Here is a 20,600-nt window from a genome sequence, read left to right as displayed (position 1 = left end):
TCTTAAAATGCTGTTCAAAGATATTTGGTTAAAGTAAATACTTGGCACTCATTGCAGCCCTTGGAGAAGTATCATGCATTTTGCTGTGTAGCATAGCATTTAATTCTGAACAAAGTTAATGAAAATATGGAAAAATATGGTTACATCATAAGACTATATAATCTAACACCGAGGCAGGATCAGAAATGCCAAGGTCACATGTGGTAGGTTCCCCCCCGCAAATCTTGCTTTATAAGCTTCCAAATGAGAAAGTTTGACTGTTGAAGCATCCTGTTCTAATATTTCATTACAATTAATATTACAACAATTAATATTACCAGTGTGATGCCTCATGGATTAGGTACAGTTGCTTCTCTACTTGGAGAGTGGGATGGGATAGATGAGTCTTGAGTCTTTTAAACTTGCTTTTTTTGTGAGTAAACACACCATGACAAGCAGAATAATTCTCTCTGTACTTTGTTGCTTTTCTCAGGAGTTGAAGAGTTGAAGTTTTCTTTTTTGCTGTGTGATGTTTCATGTTTAGCAGTGGCTCATTTTCAGTACTTTTTCAGTTGTACTGTTGTCTAGCCAGTTGTACACCATCTTACGTTTCTGCATTTGTTTTTTGTCCAAAACATACAACTTTTTGGTCTGTGTTGAATTTCCTTTTTGTTGATTTCAGACCATTACATCAGGTAATCAAGATGACTCTGAAGTCTGAGGCTCTCCTTCTAAGAGTTTGCCACCATTATGGTGTTACTTACAAATTTTGTAAGTTTATTAACTTCTGTCATCCAAATTATTAATGAAGTTTTTGAATGGACATGGGTCCATACCAGTCTTTTCCCAGTTGGGTCAGGAGATAGCTTAATTTAGAATCCCACAAAATATATTCCCAATTTTGCAACAAACCCTGATCAGCACATTTTAATTTTATATTTTTTTAGTTGTTTTTTTTTTTAAAACAACTACAGCACTCATATTTTTCAATCAGAAGTACATTGTATCTCCTTGTTTCGCTTATGTGATTGTCAGGTAACATGGTGCCAAAAGCCTATACATCAGTCCGTATTTTTTATTGATTATGCTTCTGTTTTTCCCAAAACTTTCATGAATTTTTGAAGGTAATTCCAAAGGACTGGAGATTGAGTAAGGTCCATTAATGTGTCTTAAATATAACATATCTTAATGTTTCCAGAAATTACTTAGCTCATTCTTCCCTATTCTCACCTACACCCCCATCTCCTTGTTAAAAATTTAGTCATGGTAAAATGGTTAAAATTTACATAGTATGGTTGCAATTAACATTTTTTGAAAGCTAAACAGTGTATGATCTGTAATTTTTTTCCATTTTAAGAGATATGTGTATTTTCTAAAATCATCCTTCTTATACTTAGCCTTTCTTGCTGTCTTTTTATGTTACTTCCTGACTGAAATGGTTAACACGTTAACAATGGCTGCCTTGATTTTTATCCTTGCTTTCTTTAAATTCCCCTTAATTGTGTGTTCTTTCTCAACTTCTAAAAATTAAAGACGACTTACACAAGGTTGCTGAAGATTCCTGATGCATGGATAACTGCTTCATTTTGTTATCTTGTTTTTCTGTTTCATGGGGAGGTTGGGCCATTAGTATCAATATTCAATAAGTATGTCATCTACTGCATTCTTCTGCCCTTCACTTAATTGCCTGAAATCAAACCTGATACTGTGTCCCTTAATTCATTAAGTTTGCATTTTTTTGGAAGCTGTCTTTCTGGCCTGCTCAATCTTTCATCTTCTAGAATAGTGAGCTCTTAGTCCCGTTCCCCCCCCCCCCCCTTTCTCCTAAGTCTTGTGTTTTAAGTTGATTCATAGTGCTAAGAACCAAATTCAAGACACTAGATGCCTGTAGCTTCATCCAGCTTTTGAAGTCACAGTTATTTTTAACAAATTCTTACTATGGGATTGGCTTAGCATTACACAGTGCCTTAAATCATGCTAAAAGTGTAATTTATTCAAATGCTGAAAGCCTACAGATAATAAGGTATACCCGAGTCTTAAGCTAAACATTATATTTCAGATTGATAATGGTAATTTAGATGGATGCCAGTGGAAGTTTGAGTTCCTCAGGTTGTTTTATACTCTCATACTGTTTTCCCCTGTCTGTTTAAAACTGAAACTCAGACTCCCATGTTGCCATTCCTTAAAATGTCTTTAATCAGTATAAATTAACAGAAACACCAGTACCATATTTGATAATATCTGGGGGAGGGGTGTCTGTGTGTAAATAGAAATGCCCAATTCTGCTGATCTTTCAGAACGTTAAGTTAGTGTATAAAAATAATGCTTCATATAAGAGTATAATATTTTACCGTGTGCAACTGTAGCAATTGATACGGTATAATATTCTAAATTTGTTATGAACACCATCATGCTAAATACTAACCAGGGAGAGTTTAGTAACAAATGAAACTTTAGTATCCTCTTATGCTGTTAACCAGCATATTTTGAGCATGCACATATGTAAAATGTTTGTGACTTTTGACATGTAGAGAATCTTACAAAGGTGGCTTTGTAAGTGCAGGACTTAAGAACTGTAGATATAAATTAGTTTATGGTTACAAGTGTGCTATGTGGCATAAGATATAATTCAATAATTTGCAAAATACTATGAAACAATGGCAGATTTTTATAGAAAAAGACGTTTCAATTTTAATCTGAAGCACGGGAGTTTTGTCCACTTGTGCTTTGATTGTTAATGGCAATCAAAGTATCAATTTCTGTGTTACAAAGACAGTGAGTCCTGTGTTGCTGCTTGCTTCCAAAGCAGTTTTTCCAACCTGATTTGAAGTATTCTGAAAAGCTTTCAAGTAGCTTTTTTAATGGGTATATAAGAGTGGATGATACCATTTTCTTTTTTTATCTATGTCTTTAAGAAAAATGGATAAAGAACTTGCAATCATTACAGTTTCAGTCCTATAGCTATGCGGTAGCTAGCTCATAGTTGAGTATTGCTATTTATGTGTTATTAAAGAGTTTAAGCTGTAGACATCTCATTTGGTTGTTACACCGAAGAGGAGTTAAGATTTAGTATCTTACTGTTATTCTTACCTTGTACTACTGGATTTAACTCTAATTAGTCTAATGATTTCTGTTTTAGGGAAAGTACCCCGTCTTTGGTTAGATGATGAGGTAAAAGGAGAAGAAGAAAAGGAAGGAAGGAAAGAATCAGGGAAAATGACACCCTTGGAAATACTTCTAGTGAGAGATGACATTACTAGTAACAAAAAAAAAAGTTTGATAGCATTTATCTGACAAGCTGCTTACCACCAAAAGTGGTGTTTCAGTTTCTTCTTTTTCTTCCTAGTTCCTCTGATTTTAGCCACCTATTCCTACTCCATTTCTTTTTTCTGGTTCATTCTGGTGTTTTTTGGACATCGTGAGCTGTTTCCACTCTAACCTGATGGAACAGTAATTGGTTGTTTTTTTTTTTTTGGTAGAAGTGGCTGAATTGGTATTGTGCCAGGTTAGTGAGTTAAATAAGCTCACAGAGGGATCTGAATAAAATGAGAGCTAGCCCAAAGGGGTCAGCGGGAACTTGCATCTAGAAGGAGGTAGAACTGAGTCTGAAGGAGGGGATCTCTTCTTTTTTGGCAGTCTTTTTTCCCTTCTCCAATTCTTTCTTCCTTATCCTTTCCCTAGTCAAATAAAATGCAGCTAATTTGCCGGCCTCTGGAAAATTCTTCAGGAGGAAACTCGAGGAGATTGGGCAGTGTAAAATTTGCCAGCTTGAAAAAGATAATGCCAAGTGGTAGTGATGTTCCTCATTACTAAAGGATTTTTTATTTAATGCCTTCAAAAATCAAACATCTTCTGCTAAACTGTTTTCACAGCTCTGTTAGGAAAGAGATTCTGCTTCGGGCTGGTTTTAGTTGAAGAATTTTACTCCTAGAACTTACAGCCTGCTCAGTTATCAAATCAGGATTTCAAACAGCAAAGAAAAAGGTGGTCCTTCGGCTACTTCCTACTCACAAGAGGCAACCAGATGGTAAACCGCCAGTCTGTTTTTTCCACCACACTGATACCACTGGTGATTTTTCTGCCGTTTAGCAGCTTGCTGCCAATGCTGCCGAAACACTGAGTTGCCAGCAAGCTGCTTCTCCTCCACTGGACTTCCTCTCCTAGGGCCTTAAACTAGCACCGGTTGGTGAGAAACCAACCAGCAGATACATCGGTGAAAAAGCTCCAGGTGTGGGAAATTTGTTTGTAGAGAATGCCAGCACTACTCACTTTTAGGCTGCCTTTTCAAAAACATGTGCAGCCATTACTGCATAGGACTCCTGGAACATCTGTAACAGCGGGGAGTACAACAACTAGGTTTTTTTAAACTAGTCTAGAGACCTTACTGAAATTGAGCTGAAGAGCTGTCTAGAGAGCTAGAGATGAGGGAGGGTAATTTCAGAAGTTGCTGAATCTTTTTTGCCATCCAGCATGTATTACTTCTCTTGTATAGGATTCTGGAGGAGGATAGTCTGGTTTATTTTATGCAGTTGTAAGGATAATGGGGAACAGACTTCCAGAAATGCTTGTGTGTAATGATATTTTTACCTGCATAGGCTGTTCACAATTCTGCTGTGGCACAAATACTGTTTTTTTATTCTTATGTACATCAAGTTGTTCTTTTTTAAAAAAAAAAAAAAGAATTGGCAAGCTCTTATTGTTTTGCTAGAAATAAGAACACTTTCTCATTATGTTTTTTGTTGTCATACTTTATTTAGAGAAAACAAATACTTAAATCCAGTGTTGGTATTTGGTTCACCTCACAGGATGGCCACTTCATGCTTGTTAATGTAAATTCTGCAGAATGGGGAATGATCCGGTTGTTCTTTAAGGCATTGTTGTCTAAAACACTGGCCTCTGCATTAGTTTTTGTGTATTTCAACTGAAAAGAAAAGTATGATTTGCTGCCTTGATTTGCTGTGCTCTGAAAGAGATGTCTGTGACTGTTCTTAGAGTGATTTTTCAAAAGCATGTGGGAGCTTTTGTGAGAAGCCGTAATGGGACAACAATGGGACACTTGGATGACTTCAAAATTTTTAGCTTTGTGGGAATAGTATTTGGTCTGTTTAACTTATGAGGTTCGCGGTGAATCCAGCTGAAGATCTCAGAAACAGTTGTCACTGTGAGAAAATATACATGACTATGTCTTTTTAAGAAGAAAAACACTGGAATGAATCACCTGTGTTTGTTTATATCAATATGGAATGTTTTTGAGAAACTTCATCATCAAGAAGTGCATTATCTTTTTGACATTGTGTGACTAGTGTAGTTGCAAAACGACTCACAAAGTGTAATCTCTATTTTTTTGTTTGTTTTTATTTAAGCAGAAACATTATGTACCAAATAAGGTTCCTTACAGTTGCACCTCAACAGGAGAGAAGTGTTAAAGAAGAACCAATTTCAGAAATTCAAACCAGACGGATGTGGCAGTTTGACTGGGCATTAAATAAACTGGATAACTCTGTCAGAAAAACTGGCCGCATCCCTAAAGCCCTTCTACTAAAAATCTTCCATGAAATATGCAAAACAGGTAAGTTGCTTCCAATTAAAACAAAATAAAAGCTAAATTTAAAGCTGCAGTATAACAGTTCATCAAACCAAGGAAATTAATTGAAAGTATTCTGATTTATATTTTGTCTTTGAGTGTTGTTTAATCTGCTGCATATGTTGATGAACAGACTTTAAATGCTTTAGGGATGTTATTTTGCTTTGAATGCACGCGTTTACTTTTCCAGGTTTTTTTGTCTTTGGGAATTTGTAAGTCTTGTAAAAATTCAGTGTACTTTTAAGAAATCTTATCATATAGCCCTGCTTATTGTGGATTTTTAATCTGGTAGTGTTACACCTTCCTCATATAATTGTATTGTGCACTCTGAACAGGGATCATATCTGTCAGTTTTACACAGTGTATTTTTAAAATGTCTGTAATAAACCATGCCATCCTTAAGAGAGAGGTTATTTGTTTTAAAATGGAACTATACAGGGAAATGTGGAGCTGATCTCCAAGTTTTCGCATTCCCAGGTAGTTGTGGTTATTCAGGACAAGAAAGCTTTTTTTTTTTTGAATAAAACAAAAATAAACAGCTGAGGCATTATTCATTCTGACAGATTCAATATCCCTTTGGCTAAAAATAGCCGGACTATATTAATATTTTGCAACCAGGTACCACAATCAATAAGGTTTGGTACCAGTTAGGATGAGTCAATGGAGATATTTGCTAAATATACTCACTAAGTACTACTGCCAATATTTATCAATGACAGCATGTATTGTTTTGTTTTAGTGTTAAACTTTGCTATGTATTGCTCTGGACTGTTAATGGCTTTTATACCTGGGATTGTGCTTTTAAAAGTTTTGCAGTTCGCTGTTTCAAAGCTGATTCTTCAATTCGTGCTCTCCTTCTGTTGAACTTCTTAGTTTTTTCTTTTTGCTTGTGATATCCTTTCTGATTCTGACTGCTTTGTCTTTTTTAGGTATAAACTTATAATTTGCGAGTGTGGCTTGGCAAGAATTTTATGTCTTTAAACTTACCTGCAAATCACAGTTCTTCATGATCTTTGGTTAGTTACACAGTTTTTAGGAAGTCATATTAAAAAAAAAGATTAATTGCCTATAGTGGTTTCCTTCTGTGTAAGTATAAAAAAAAAAGCATAGAACTTCACAAGAGATTTAACTAGGATGCTATTAAAATAAATGACAAGTATTTCCATATGAAAAATTAGTCCTTTTTATTAATCATGTTGAAACCTAATTTAGCAGAAGCATGGGAGGTTAGTTATTACTGATTTCTTAAAAAGATTTGCCTGTGTTTCGTATTGTTCCTCCATTTCTAATTACAATATGAAAAATGCCCAAAGAAGGTGCTTGCTGTAGATCATGTCCTGCATCTTTCCATACTCATACTGCAAACCTTTTCCTGTTTCTTTTGCCTTTCAAAGTACTCAGTCACTAGTATAACACTGGCATTTTATTGCATGAACTAACTGTATGCAGGGATTTAAACGTTAGTCAAGTATGACTTACCTCACCACTCTGTTATGTCTTCAGAAGTTCAAATCCCCATTTGCAATTTGTACCTGCCCCCTCTCAATGTTTTAACTTATTTCTCTTCTTTTCTCATTATTGCTTATTTTTTTCCCACTACTACCTATGTTTCTTCCCAGATGAGTTTTCTCTGTATAAATAACTTTTCTACTGTAGATTGCGCTCTTGAAACATAGTTTACAATAGTTATGTGGTATCCTAGATATGCTGGTCCTTTTCAGTACCTGAAGATCTAATTCTAGACGGTATATAGCTTTCTGCTGTTCAGGCTTTTTTTACTTTATTTTGCCATTATTTTATAGCTGTATAGCTGTTTCTACAGCTCTGTATAATTAAAAATTACACTTACAGTGATCATCAACAGCTGGAGATATTTTTACTGGCAACAGCTCCTGCCTCTGTGCTGGGCTGTACGCAACTTTGGAGTGTTGGCATGATGATTTGGAAGTAACTTACAAAGCATTAGTGATGCTTTAGACTTCAAGTCATTTTGGAAGTCTGAATCTTTCAAGTTTGCATGTATGTCTCTGAGATAGAAAACCTTACAGAATTTTTTTCGTCATTTATGTTGTATGTGAACATTTATCTTGCTCCTTGTTAGATGAAATTACTTCTGAAGTATACCTTTCTCTGTGATAGGAAAGGAATAGACAACATTTTTTTGCCTTTTTTTTCCTTTACAGTATGCTGCTTTCTAAAGAAACTCTCCTTTTTATTAGAAATTGCTGGGTTTGCATATAAAGATGTGATTGAAAAAAATTTCATGTCTCCAGCTTATTGGGTAATCTGTGATAGATTCTGTAGCTCTGCCTTACTTTGTCTCAGGGGTAGTAGTGAAGTCCAAGAAAGATGAGTTCGTAGTTACTTTTTCAACGTTCTGGGGCTAGTGCGGAAGTCGGAGACGGTAGACATTCTTACAGTTTCCTTCAGTATTCTCTAGATGTAAATTATGTCATTTATTTTATATTGAGCATGGGCAGAAGTGGAAATGGAAATTTAAATGTGGAATGTCTCTGAATACTTTGAGAACTATTCCAAAACATTACTCTGAATGTTTTGGAATAGTATGGAATTGGTATGAAGTATTTTGCAATTTTAGAAATTTACCAGAAAGTTATGGCCCTGTTAGGATGAAATGATCTATGGATCTTGGATTAGGAAATTTGAAGTACTAGAACATCTGAGTTTAGTATTTTGTGTTGTAATTTTTAAAATTTCTGCTCAGCTGAGCCATTATTGTACTAAATGGCATGTTTTATCGTGAATCTTTTTCATGGTAGCGCATAATGGTGTCATTGCTTAATAATTTGGGTATCCTCTTCAGCAAAAATCTTCCAATTTTGGAGAAGATTCTATTCTATACAAAATGCTTAAATATTTCAGTTGGTCAGTCTCAAATGTTTTTTTCTAATAATAAATGCATGATTATTTATAAAGAAATTTGTGGTTGTGTTCCACTTGCAGGGTGTCCAGGGAGTAACCAGACCTTGCTTTTGTTACGAAGTTGTGGTGCTCTTTTACCAGAGGTATTGTCACCTGAAAGAACAGAACTAGCCCATATGATATGGGACAAGATGAAAGAACTGGGTAGGTTGGTTTTGTTAGTCCCTCTTGCAAGAAGAGCTATGTGCTTTGGTTACTTTCTTTGTAATAGAAGACTGAACGTATTTTAATAGTGTTTAAATTTTAGGTTATAACAGCAAATACTCATTACCAAATAAACTCTAGGTTTTATTATTCAGGTGAGAGACCTATTTCCTATTCTGGGAGTTATACTGACATCTAGGGGCATAAATCTAAAGATAAATCTAAATAAATCTAAAAATAAATCTAAAGATGCTATTTTTTGTAAGATGCTTAAATTGGACTTTTGCTTGGTTTTGATTATTGTAAGAATGTATTTTACTTTTCTGTTAGCTGTTACCTTGATATCTGGTGGGCTGAGTATTCCTAGTGCTACCAGCTATTTTATCAGATGACTTTTTTATTTTAAGTCAGTCATTTATCTGTAGGTGTTGCACAGGTGAACTACTGCTTGATAGCAATATTGCGGAATCTGTAAAATAAATACAGCTGTAGAGACTGTGGAATAGCATACACATGAGCATTGATGTTACTGTGCTCTTGTTATATTTTAGCCTTTTATAAACATGTGTGCTGATAAATAGATGTCTGATATTTCAAAGGTGGATAAAATTAAGTGGTCTGGTTGTACATAAAGTTCATACAGAATGAAATTGGTATGGAATTAATTACCTGAGAAATCATGTTGAATTTAGAGAATCAACGTTCACTGACTGTGGTTGAAATATTTCCTTAGGTGCTGTGTATGATACGAGCCATTATAATGCTTTACTTAAAGTCTACCTTCAGAATGAGCACAAATTTTCTCCGACGGAATTCTTGGCCAGAATGGAGGAAGCTAATGCGCAGCCCAATCGAGTAGGTACCTTTTTGTGATATCTTCATTCTTAATAGTAGTATCCATTTACTGGATGGAAATCATTAACTTCCCCTTTTTGTTTTCTGTAGGTTACATACCAAAGGTTGATTGCTGCTTACTGCAATGAGGGTGACATTGAAGGAGCGAGGTATTCTTTTGCATTTATGTTTAAAGTGATTTCCACAAAATCTGTTTCTCATATTCCCTACCATTAAAGTTAAAGCTCATTTCAGTGTAATTCTTCTAAATTGAGCAAAGCAAAGAGGGGGGTTAAGTAAATTTTAACCAAACACTGCAGAGCAGTTTCTTAAAGACTCAAGCAAAATAAAAATAAGTGATAGACCAGTGTGTTCAAATCAAATTATATTCAAGTTGCTCAGAAAATAACTTGTTTTGTCATTTCTAGAGCCAGCGTGAAAAAGTGTGAGGTTATAAAGGCTTACTGCCTATGTAAGAAAATGGCTACTGGGAAAGGCATTTGAGAACAAAGTGGGCTAAGGCGCGAATAGTAGTAATTCTGGTTTTTGTTGTTGTTACGCAGGGCTTGCTGGATATCTGTCTAACGTTTTAATTTTACCAAGGTTAAGTTGCAACATTTCTTATGCTGGGCATAAGAAATAAGAAAAAGGAAGATAAAAATAAAAAAGCCCAGCCCCGCCCTTGTGTTTGTGTATTTCAGTAACAAATACAACTCATCTGAAAAAATGAAAATGACCAAATTATGAGCATATTATGCAGCATCCCCAAATGTAATTGCTCAGTGAGATCAGGATTTGGTTTTGTTTGATGATGCAGTACTTCTCCAGCAGAGCAGCAATAGCTCAGTATGTCTTTTCAAAGGAAAAAAAATTTAATCATTCACTGTCTTGTATTTTGCAGTAAGATTCTTGGATTTATGAAGAACAAAGATCTCCCAATCACTGAGGCAGTTTTCAGTAGCCTTGTGAAAGGTCATGCGAGATCAGGGTAATGTTTAATACCTTTTTTCTTTTGTTTTCTTCTAGTTTTGTACAATATAAAGTGATACTGTACAGAAAAATTACATACTGCAGAATAGTGTGATGGTTTGAATAATAATGTATAGAAGACTGTCTTTTTATACATTTTTGAAGCAAAACAGGGCTATTTAACAAAAGAACTAGATTTTTCTTGTGTCTGAAGATCTTGAATTTCAAGATAAATTACTGTACTTTTGTACTGTTTGAAAAAGAAATTTGCTGCACTTAGTTTTGAACTTTTTCAACTGTTAAAGTTGAGAGAGTATTTTAAGTAATGCAATAATTAAAAGATTTGCACTTTCACCTTTCAGGATTTACTTACTTAAAATAACTTCCGCTATGCTTGTTGCGGTCTTTGTTTCCTATTCTAATTAATGAGGAAATGTGGAAGTCACAAGAAACATTATTACAACTAAGTCTACTGAGGGTCTGTCTTTTGAATTCCTTTAGAGATATGAAGAGTGCAGAAAATATCCTTCCAGTGATGAGGATGGCCGGTGTTGAACCAGGTCCAGACACCTATTTATCACTGCTGAATGTGTATGCTGAAAAGGGTGATGCTGATAGCATCAAAAAGGTATTGCAAGTCTGAGTTTAAATACAAAGTGTTTGATCTTTTGTTCAATTTAACTTTGGAATGCTTACTACCCATGCAGGAGGAATAATACTGAATTTTATAACTTGTTTCCTCCTAGTCTGCAGCAATTAAGCAATTTTTTTTTTTTTTTTTTGCATCTGAATAGCTGGTTAACTGAAAGCAGTCTCATACTTTATGAAAAATACTTGTCTTTTGATAGTTGCCTTTCACTCTGAGAAGATAATGTTTGCTAGTGAGTGATTTAATAATCCTTTTTTTTTTTTAAGGAGACAAATAATGCATGTGAGATATTTATATATTTATTTCTAAAAATAAATAAAAAGCAAAACTTGATTTTTCTGCTCCTAGTGAGCCATTCTTTGGCTCCCGTGGAAGCCACAGAATCTTTCCAGTAAAACTGATTTTTTTCTTGAGAGTTCATACCAACAACTTAGGTATTCATGAAGTGTGGATAAGATAATGCTGCCTTAGAGCCCTTTGTGTAGCTGATTTTTTTTCAAGTATTCTCTCTTACTTTTTTTTAAATCAAAGAAATATTCGGAAAGGAATGAGAAAAGAAAATTGGTTTGAGTTTAATAAGTAGTATCAGATGGAGAGGACCAAATCAAGGAAGAGGATGTGGGAAACAATATTGTTCTGTGACTTACAAATTAAACAAATCTTCATCAACCAACCTTCTTCCAAACACTATGAAAAAGTTGATTAATCATTCTCCCCTTTTCGAAGTAATTTCTTTTGAAAGTCATCTCACAATGGGAATACCTCTGGTGTTTTCAAATATTATTAGGTGTTAGAGAGAAACTATGTATTATATCCCTTTTATCTGTCCCTTTTTCTTTTTACAGTGTAAGGGTGTTTGAGGCCCTCTCTATGGATCTTAGGTATTCTCTCTACCATATTCCACGTATCTAAACCCATGGTTTTAAAAAAGGAAAAAAACCCAGCTTTTTGTGTTTTGGGGTTGTTTTTTTTTTTTTAAATTATTATTATTTATTTAATTTTAATGTATCCTGTTTTGAGTCACTTCGGAGTTTATGAAAGTTAAATTTGTTCTGGTTTACAGACTCTAGAAGAGGTTGAGAAGACTGAAGGGTACCTTATGGATAGGATTTTGATGCAGGTGATTTTTAGCCTTGCCAAGGCTGGATATCCTCAGTACATCGAAGATATTAAAGAACGCATAAGATTTGAAAGGGAATTAATTCCAGGTATGTCCTTGGTTACTACAGCAGTGTTTCGCTACTCACGGTGGAGAGGAAAAGCATTTTCTTTTCTTTTCTCCCCCCCCCCCCCCCCCCACCCCAATAATGTTAGCAAAAATAGGTAATTTTGTACTTTGTCTCTTGAATACTTAGGGAAAATAATATTTTTGCCATTAGTCTGTGGATTCATTTGTGCTGCTTTAGATCACATTTTATAAAATTTAAATATAAACCAATTTTAATCATTTACATAGAAAAATTAATCTATCAATTTTTTTTAACTTCTAAAATTCATTAGGATTTTATGGGAAAGCAGTAAGTGTGGAGTCCTTTCTTCAGACAACACTGTTGTAATTCCTGTTGTGACAACTCTTTCTGAATATCATAAAAAGGGAAACTAAACACTGAATATAGATTTCTTTAACTACAGTTAAAGTCACTTTTGGATCCCAGTGTGCGTAATCGGATTGATAACTGTTAATTATACTTCATCCATTTTTTTCTTTTTTGATGTGTTTAGAAATGTGTTTCTCTTAGTATCCTTCTGTCATGCTGCAGTGGTGATGCTTCTGTAATTTTTGGCATGGTCTTCTAATGGGAAAAGTGAGTTTCATTGGTAAATATAAATAATTCTGAAAAAGGTAGTCTCAAATTTGATTGGTTAATCATGTTTAAAAGTATGCTAATGATACTTGTAAAACATTTACTTTCCTAGCTTTCACTAATTTTAGTAGTTTAATGAGAAAATAGTTATATGCACTTTTTTAATTTTGTCGTTCTCTGTTTTTCAATTGCTAGATGCAATGAACCTGTGTTTGACTCTGGTAACTCATGGCTTCGAAGATATAAGTTTCCATATTTTGAAGTCTTTTAATCATTTATCACGTGATAATACGGACCAGGGTAGCTTCTTCTTGCAACATTGTGTAAATAGAGATATGGTATGCAGAATAGTAATACTTTTTTCTTAATATACTAATAACAGTATATTTATTTAGTTTAATGCAACTGTGAAGGTGGAGAATAGTAGATTTTTTGCACGGTTCTTAAAGGATAAAAGAAGGATTTTAATATTTCATATCAATTTGCGTAGTAAATCGAAATTTGCAAAGGAATTATGTTTGGCATGCGTAATATCCATTTTCTAAACATTAGAAGAATCTGACTTTCTTAAGAATTTTCAGAAATTGAAAAATATATTCAAATAATTTTTGAAATTCTTTGCAGCCCTTGAACAAGCTGAAGCAATTTTGTAGTGAGTTAAAAGAAGCAAAAATGCACTCAGCACCGTTACCATTTATTTTGCGTTGCGCTTTGGAGGCCAACAAATCAGGTACTCTGCTTATTTAGTTATTTTACATATGCTTATTTAAAATACTTGGTCACTGTTTAATTATCTTCTGAATGTTTTCAGCCTTGGCCATTGATGTGATGAAGGTGATGAAAGAGGAAGGCTTGCCACTCAGACCTCACTATTCCTGGCCGCTGCTAGTTGGGTTCCAGAAAGAGAAGAATCTTAAAGGTTAGTTATCTGATAAATGCTCCTCTAGCTTTATTGCAAACCTAGCACACAAATCTTTATTAAAATATTGCTATGAGATTCAGCCGACTCTTCAAAGTAAACGAAGACCTTGCTGCATGTCTGTCTTTGTCGCAAACAATTTTTCCTTCAGAAAGACTTTTTTTAAAACCTCCTTTCTTTCTTAATCATGGTACAGTTCTACAAATTTAAAGTCTACCTTTGCACAGAAAGATGTGAGAGAGTGTTTAATTATCTTTTTAACTCTTCACATTCTTTCTGCCTTCCGCTGGTTCTTTTTGCTGCTGATTACCTTTTACAGAGTTTACTCTTGAAGAAACTGAAATCTGAGAGAAGAATTTAAAAATCAGGTTATGTTATAATAGCTCTCTTGGACTGCAAACCCAATCCTTTTTTCAAGCCCACTTCTTATTATCTACCTGCTAAGCCAGATGTGAGTTTCGTTACAATAATAAAAACTGCAGGAGAGCTTACATTGCTGAATGTGTGAGCCTGACCTGACAGCATACTGATTGAAGGACAGAAATGCTCAATTTTTGGGATTCTTAAGTAGGTTTAAGCATTTAGCATACTTTCCCCTGTTACACATGGGGATGTCTACAGGATATGAATAAGAATTGAACAAATATTAAATTTTAGAGTACAGTATCTAATTCTTTGGTTTGCGTTATTGGTAATTCAGAAAGAATGGTATTGTAAAAAGATGCTTTTAACAGAAGTACTTCCCCCTTGGGGAAACAAAAAACTGTCTTTTTCATCTTATCTCACAGTATAATGTGCTTTAGAATGAGATGCAGAGTTGTTAGCGTGACACTGGGTGACAAACAAAATGCACAAACAAAAAAAAAGTGCTTTTAGCAGACTCTTCATATCGCAATTTTATCTTAAATACACAGTCACATTCCAGTTTGGAAGAAATGCTGAAACAAGTATTCCCTAATTGTTTCTGGCTATAAAAATGTCTCAAGTCTTTTTCGAAAAGCCTTTGTGAAAACAATATTCAGTTTTTATTAACTCCTTAGGCTCTGTTCCTGCTAGACGACTTCCCAAGTTTATCTTCTCCCAGGTTTTCAAATGCTTTAAAGTTCAATGATATTTTAAAAGTCTGGCAATGTTGTTTTAGTTGGGTCCTTTGTGACTTACTTGAAGTTCAATGTTGCCAAAAATGAGTAAATTGAAATCAATGTCATACTTCTCTGTGTGGATGCTGCCTACTGAAAAAACATGCTTTCTGTTACTCCATGGAAAATTTCACCTCGCTAACACAATTATAAGAGACGTCAGCAGTATTTTTAGATTTAGACTTAGCTCCCAAAACTGAAGCAATATCTGACCGTCGAGAGAAACAGGTTTTCATATCTCTTTTTGGCCTTTGGCAAGATCAGAGGTTGCCTTATTTTGGACTCCTACTGTAGAAATCAACTGCTTTGGCTAGTAGTTGCTGCTGGAAGTCACGTAAGCAAATTGAGAAGAAAACTGATGAAGGAACCCTCAATACTGGCTTGCTTTGCCATTTTCTAGAGAGCCTTTCTTCTATCTGCAAAGGCATTGATACATAAACTTCTCTATGGCTGTATGATAATACTGTGGATTTGCAAACACATTTTTGTAACCTGGTACTTAGTCTCAGAGTTTGAATTATCAAGTGGGAATGTTACTCCTGTGTGCATACCTATAAAAGTCAGTGTTTTTGCAATTCTTAAAATACAGAAGGTGATACCTAAGCAATTTCTTCTGCAGTGAAGAATCAGTGGAATTATTCTTGCTGCAGTGAAACAAGTTGTCTTGTTCTTTCCCATGTGTAAGCTAATGTTCATTTTTTGAAATTTAATAATAATAAAAATGAGTAAATGAGATCCACTATCTAAAAATACAACCAATACGCCTGGAAAAAAAGGAAGGGGGGGGGGGGGGGCAGAACCCCACCCACCCTGAAATTGTATCATAGAAAAAATAGAGCAAAGAATAGTGCTGCAGTGAGAACCTAAACATGACAGCAGATAGTAAATGAACAGAATGGTGCTTTCTAGCAGCAAAAAATAACAGCTGTGTGAACAAAAGTGTAGATAGACACTGTATCGCATCTCATACCAAAAATGAGGTAATAATTCCTTTCTCTACAAAGTAGTAATGACCGGCCTAATGCGTGTAACTTTGCATCTCGGTATAGGTGAGGCTGGAAATGGAAAAGAACTTTGAGGAAAATCTATTAAAAATCTGGTAGGATGTAGACAGTGGACTAAATAATCATTAAAGAACACAGAATATAAGCAACAACCTATCTAGAACTGCAGGGTACAGATGTCTGAATAAGTATGTATAATGTGACCCAAACAATTATATAACTAGCAGCAATGTTTAATTATATGTTTGTTCAATGTTTATTATAACAAAAGCTGTTTATTATAACTGGATATCGAAGGAAATTCCTTAACTTCTGTATTATGGAATTGAGCTTGAAAAAAAGTAGCAGTGAAGTGGTGGCTAAGAGGAATGAAACTAAGCAAGGTCACTTTTAAATATGCTGTAGAGAACTTAACCACTCTGAAATAGCAAACAGCTCTTTTCAGTCATTTTACACAGGCAAATAATTTCAGATGGGGCATTCTTGCTTTTATGTGCATCTGTTCTATAAGTTGATAATTACTTATTTCCATAGTATTTATCTAAGTAAATGCTGTTAGGCTTTTAGGAATGGAAAGTGCTTGCAGGGCTTAGAAGATCGATATGCGGTGTGTCTGAAACTGTTACTGGCACTGCGATTCATCTTGTATCAGATTATACACTAAAAACAGGAGGGCCTAGTGTAAATAAGCAGAAATGTTTGACTTACACTTGTGACTGAATATTTTACAGCTCCCCTTCATCTTTGTATAAATATGTTATTTTTAAAGACAGTTTTCAAAAGTCAGTTGTGTATTTCACTTTGATTTTCTACTAAACTGTTGTTATATACACAAAGCATGGTTAGTGAATGGTAATTCGGTTTTTACTTTGGGAAATAAGAGTCTGAGTCCAGAGAGGAATAAGGATGGTGATTTCACAAAGTAACTGCTTGAAATACTGTTTTGTAGACAGACTTTTCTGGCAACGAACTTTCTGAGTGCATCTGAAATTAACAGCACAGCAAAAATATGTTAAATATTATGTTGTTTTCCTGCATGTGACCTCACTTTTCAAACTGGACGTTTGGGGTTTTTTTTCTTAGAAAACTGCTTAAAGCCCAATTTTACTGCCCTTGCACATGTAGAACTGTACATAACTGCCTTAGAAATCCCCCCTGTTCTGATGGGACTGCTTTAGGAAGAAGGCACGACTTATTGTGAGAAACTTAGGAAATGAAAGGTGGACTGAAATGCAAGTCTCACTTTTCACTTCTTGAAAAGCAGCAAGTTGCTCTGCTCTACCACAGAAATATTATGACCATCTTGTAATTAATCTCTTCGGTATTTGTTCTTGGATATACTGATTCGAGGCTAGAATCTGTTCTGTTGGGGTGTTCGAGTGCCGTTTCCAGTATTGACAAAAAGGAGAACGGAAGTTTGGCTGTGTTTTGTTCCCTGTTTCCGTCCTCTTTCCACTCACTCAGTTATTTGATTTTAGATACTCAGCTCCTGTGGTCCTTACATATCTCAGCCCAAGATCTCAAAAACCTGTTATTGATCAAGCAGGGAGATGGCTGGAAGACTTTACTGTGGGTTTTAGTCATACCCAGTCTTCTGGATCAGTGGTCTCCAAAGTGGGATGTGCAGGGCAATCCATTGGGGTGTGAGTGGGCTGTTAATAAATAAATAAATATTTCTTTACTTTGTATTTTTGTGTATGTTTTATAATGTGCATAATATATCAGTACAGTAGTACATGTATATAATGGCTAAATAAATATACATGTATTGAGGGTGTGCTCTCAAAAAAGTTTGGGAGACCGGTGTTCTAGATAAATGTGACTGTGCTTTTGTCTCTCTTTTTAGTCTGTTCTTTGGCTTGGGGAGAGAGAAGAGGTTAGTGTGTTTTCCAATAGGAGGAGCAAAGAATTCCTAAAAGTCCGCACACATAATGCTCAAGTCCTATTTCATGCACATATTTGACAATTTTATAGTATTTTGATTGAAGTGGGAGTGTTTCACTGCTTTGTTTTGTGGAAGATATTTATGTGATAATGAAGTAGTTCACTCGATGAGGTAGAAAATGTATGCAAAATCGTAGGATTCTGTGTTGGTTTTCATTAATCTTCTATTCCCCCAAAAAGTTGTACATCAGCCATCTTAGAAATGAGGAACTGTGTGGCAGCATTTTTTTAAGTTTGCGATTAATTTGGCTATGTGCAGTATTGTTACTGGTATTCCTCCTTATTCTGCATCTCACTGTTGTGCTGGTGTTCTAATCTTCATACATGCCCTTTCCTACTCAGGAACTGTGCCCTAATAGACATTTGTGACAAATGTCTACTAGGGAATGGGGATGCTTAATAAGCCTATTTTCTACTCTGATCTAGATACAAATTTGAACTCAAATCTCCTGAGTTTACCACACCTTATTCACTACGTTATCTAGTTCTTAGTCTTCAAACTACTTTCTAGTGATACAGATACAGTTATGTTTGAAAAGGTTTCAGCATAAGAGGACTTAATGTATTTTCTGGGAAGTTGAAAACATGAAATAGAAACTAGCTGTCAAAATTTGAAAGGTATCAAGAAAGACTTACTGTAATTAATTCTTTATTCATATTTTTGCAGATTCTGGGCCAAAATCAGAGTTTTGTTTAAGGCAAACTCGAACAGATGATGTGACTTTAATCTAGTGTGACTTGCCTGCATGTATTTTCAAGTGCTCAAAGGGAATTCACATTTGATTATTTGCACCATAGTGCACTGCATAAAATATTCATGGAAGTGTCACTTTTCCATAGGTGGCACTCCAGGGCAGAGACAGGGACTTTGGGAAACTTTACATTTTTAAAGTAATAAGTATGAAATGCAAGTTGAAAAAAACATATGCTGTTTGGTACTGGTGTCCTGCAGCAACTGACAAATCATTTTTAGACCAGCAAAAAATGATAATACCTGTATTGGTTTTGACAGGGGTTCAGAGTTTGCTGGCTAGGGTTACTGTAAGAAGTTTCTGCAAATAAGAAGAGTGTGAGCAATTAAAAAGCATGACGTATACTCTAAAACTCTACACTCGAATTGCTGAATTACTAAGATTTGGTATCTGTTGTCTTCAAATGCATATCTACAGTAGTAATATACAGTAGTTGTGTGAATTGATCTGAACCCTGTAAAAGTTCTAATGTAGCCTCACTGGGGCTTGGGAGACTCCAGCCTTTCTCTGAATTTCCGGTTTGAAGCTGATGCGTTGATAGAGTCAAATCAACCTATTTGCTTACAGAAATGTTATTTGTTTTAAACAAATCTAGAGACAAATCTTGAAAGCTTGCCTTGCTAACCAGGGTTGGATACTGGGAACAAAGCTAAGTAAGAATGTATTATGTATTGAAGAATGCATTTGTATCTTGAATTCAATTATATACTTTACACCAAATTTTCAGATTTTTTTTTAATGCACAATAATATGGACATTTTGATATATCGCTCTAAAAGATGTTTTGCAAACATGACTAAAAGTAACTGTCATACATTCACTGCGTTAGAAAATAACTTTGTATACTAGCAATTTCCAAACTAGCCAAGAATTTCATGTTGTTGATAGTACAGCACAGAACAGGAAGTTTAGTAAATCTATTTTTTAAGTTTCACAATTAAGAACTTTATTTACACCTAAAATAAAAATGCAGAAATTTGCATGGCAATTTCAAGGAGGGAAATTGAGGAGACAAGTCCTTGTTTTGAAAAGCAACATTTATTTTTAAATGTTGAGTATCAAGTTTTCATTTTTCTGAAATGCTTAGCATTGCCAATTTTGCCTTGATAGGTATCTTTGAGGTCCTCAAAGTGATGCACGAGTTGGGGGTGGAACTTGATACAGAAACATACACAGACTATGTTTTTAAAAATTTTGCTACCAGTGAAACTGCCCGTACCCAGCTGAAGGTGAGTTTACATTTACAATTCATAAAAACGACTATTGCATGGCTTATTTTTCTGTGTTCTTTGTGAAGGCTTTAGATCCCAGTAGTGCTCTAAACATGAACTTGGTATGATGAAGCCTGTTCAGAATATTTAGGTTACTTTTGAAACACTTGTTGCACTGATGGTTTGTTTACCATGTCTTTCTCCTGCTTCTTTTCTTTCTCCTTTTCAGAGCTAACCAAAATATTTTGCTCAAGACTTACTAGCTTTGTTTCCTGAAGTGGAAAACTAAATAAATGAATGATGTCCCTTTTTTATTGGGGATCAGAAGTATTGCAGTTGTTTCTGGTGCAATTTCTTTTTACTTGTGAAAGAATTCAGAATTGCAGACTGAGTTTAACTGTCCCACTCTTTCTGCCTTTGGTAATTTTCTCTCTCGTGATTTGATTTCAGTACAAAAGCTGGATAATTTTGGATCAGCAGCAACTTCTCTGGCTAGCCATGTATACTTCTGTAGAGCACCTTCTATATTCTCAACAGCTATCAATACAAGAATGCCAATGTTCTTTGGGAAGGAAGTGTTTAAAAATACAAAGTATCAGAAGGTCTTCTTTGTGTGTACTTCCAATGATTGATTGCTTTATCTCTAGAAAAATGACTGCCTGTTTGAAAGTGTTGGACTCTCTGTAGCAGAGATAAGATATGAAGCAGCAAATGGAAGACTGAA

The 20,600-nt window shown here is 34.9% G+C and overlaps 1 protein-coding gene across 1 annotated transcript in view; it reads left to right on the top strand.

Annotated features, from left to right (window-relative positions):
• Positions 1-5,350: 5,350 nt before the first annotated feature.
• LRPPRC (leucine-rich pentatricopeptide repeat containing) overlaps positions 5,351-20,600 on the top strand; it is an 83,446-nt gene continuing 68,196 nt past the window's right edge. Inside the window, exons 1-12 of the mRNA XM_009325326.1 lie at positions 5,351-5,548; positions 8,528-8,650; positions 9,384-9,505; positions 9,596-9,654; positions 10,386-10,472; positions 10,955-11,081; positions 12,166-12,310; positions 13,103-13,245; positions 13,532-13,637; positions 13,719-13,826; positions 19,776-19,894; positions 20,524-20,600. The exon at positions 20,524-20,600 is cut by the window's right edge and continues 26 nt beyond it. Coding sequence (XP_009323601.1) covers positions 5,353-5,548; positions 8,528-8,650; positions 9,384-9,505; positions 9,596-9,654; positions 10,386-10,472; positions 10,955-11,081; positions 12,166-12,310; positions 13,103-13,245; positions 13,532-13,637; positions 13,719-13,826; positions 19,776-19,894; positions 20,524-20,600 — 1,412 coding nt within the window. The 5' untranslated portion in view covers positions 5,351-5,352. The remainder of the gene's footprint in view (positions 5,549-8,527; positions 8,651-9,383; positions 9,506-9,595; positions 9,655-10,385; positions 10,473-10,954; positions 11,082-12,165; positions 12,311-13,102; positions 13,246-13,531; positions 13,638-13,718; positions 13,827-19,775; positions 19,895-20,523) is intronic.

Source organism: Pygoscelis adeliae, unplaced genomic scaffold (genome assembly GCF_000699105.1).
Source record: "Pygoscelis adeliae isolate BGI_AS28 unplaced genomic scaffold, ASM69910v1 Scaffold96, whole genome shotgun sequence".
Classification (NCBI taxonomy): domain Eukaryota; kingdom Metazoa; phylum Chordata; class Aves; order Sphenisciformes; family Spheniscidae; genus Pygoscelis; species Pygoscelis adeliae.
The sequence above is the reverse complement of the archived record's forward strand: the minus strand, read 5'-3'. Positions and strand labels throughout refer to the sequence as shown.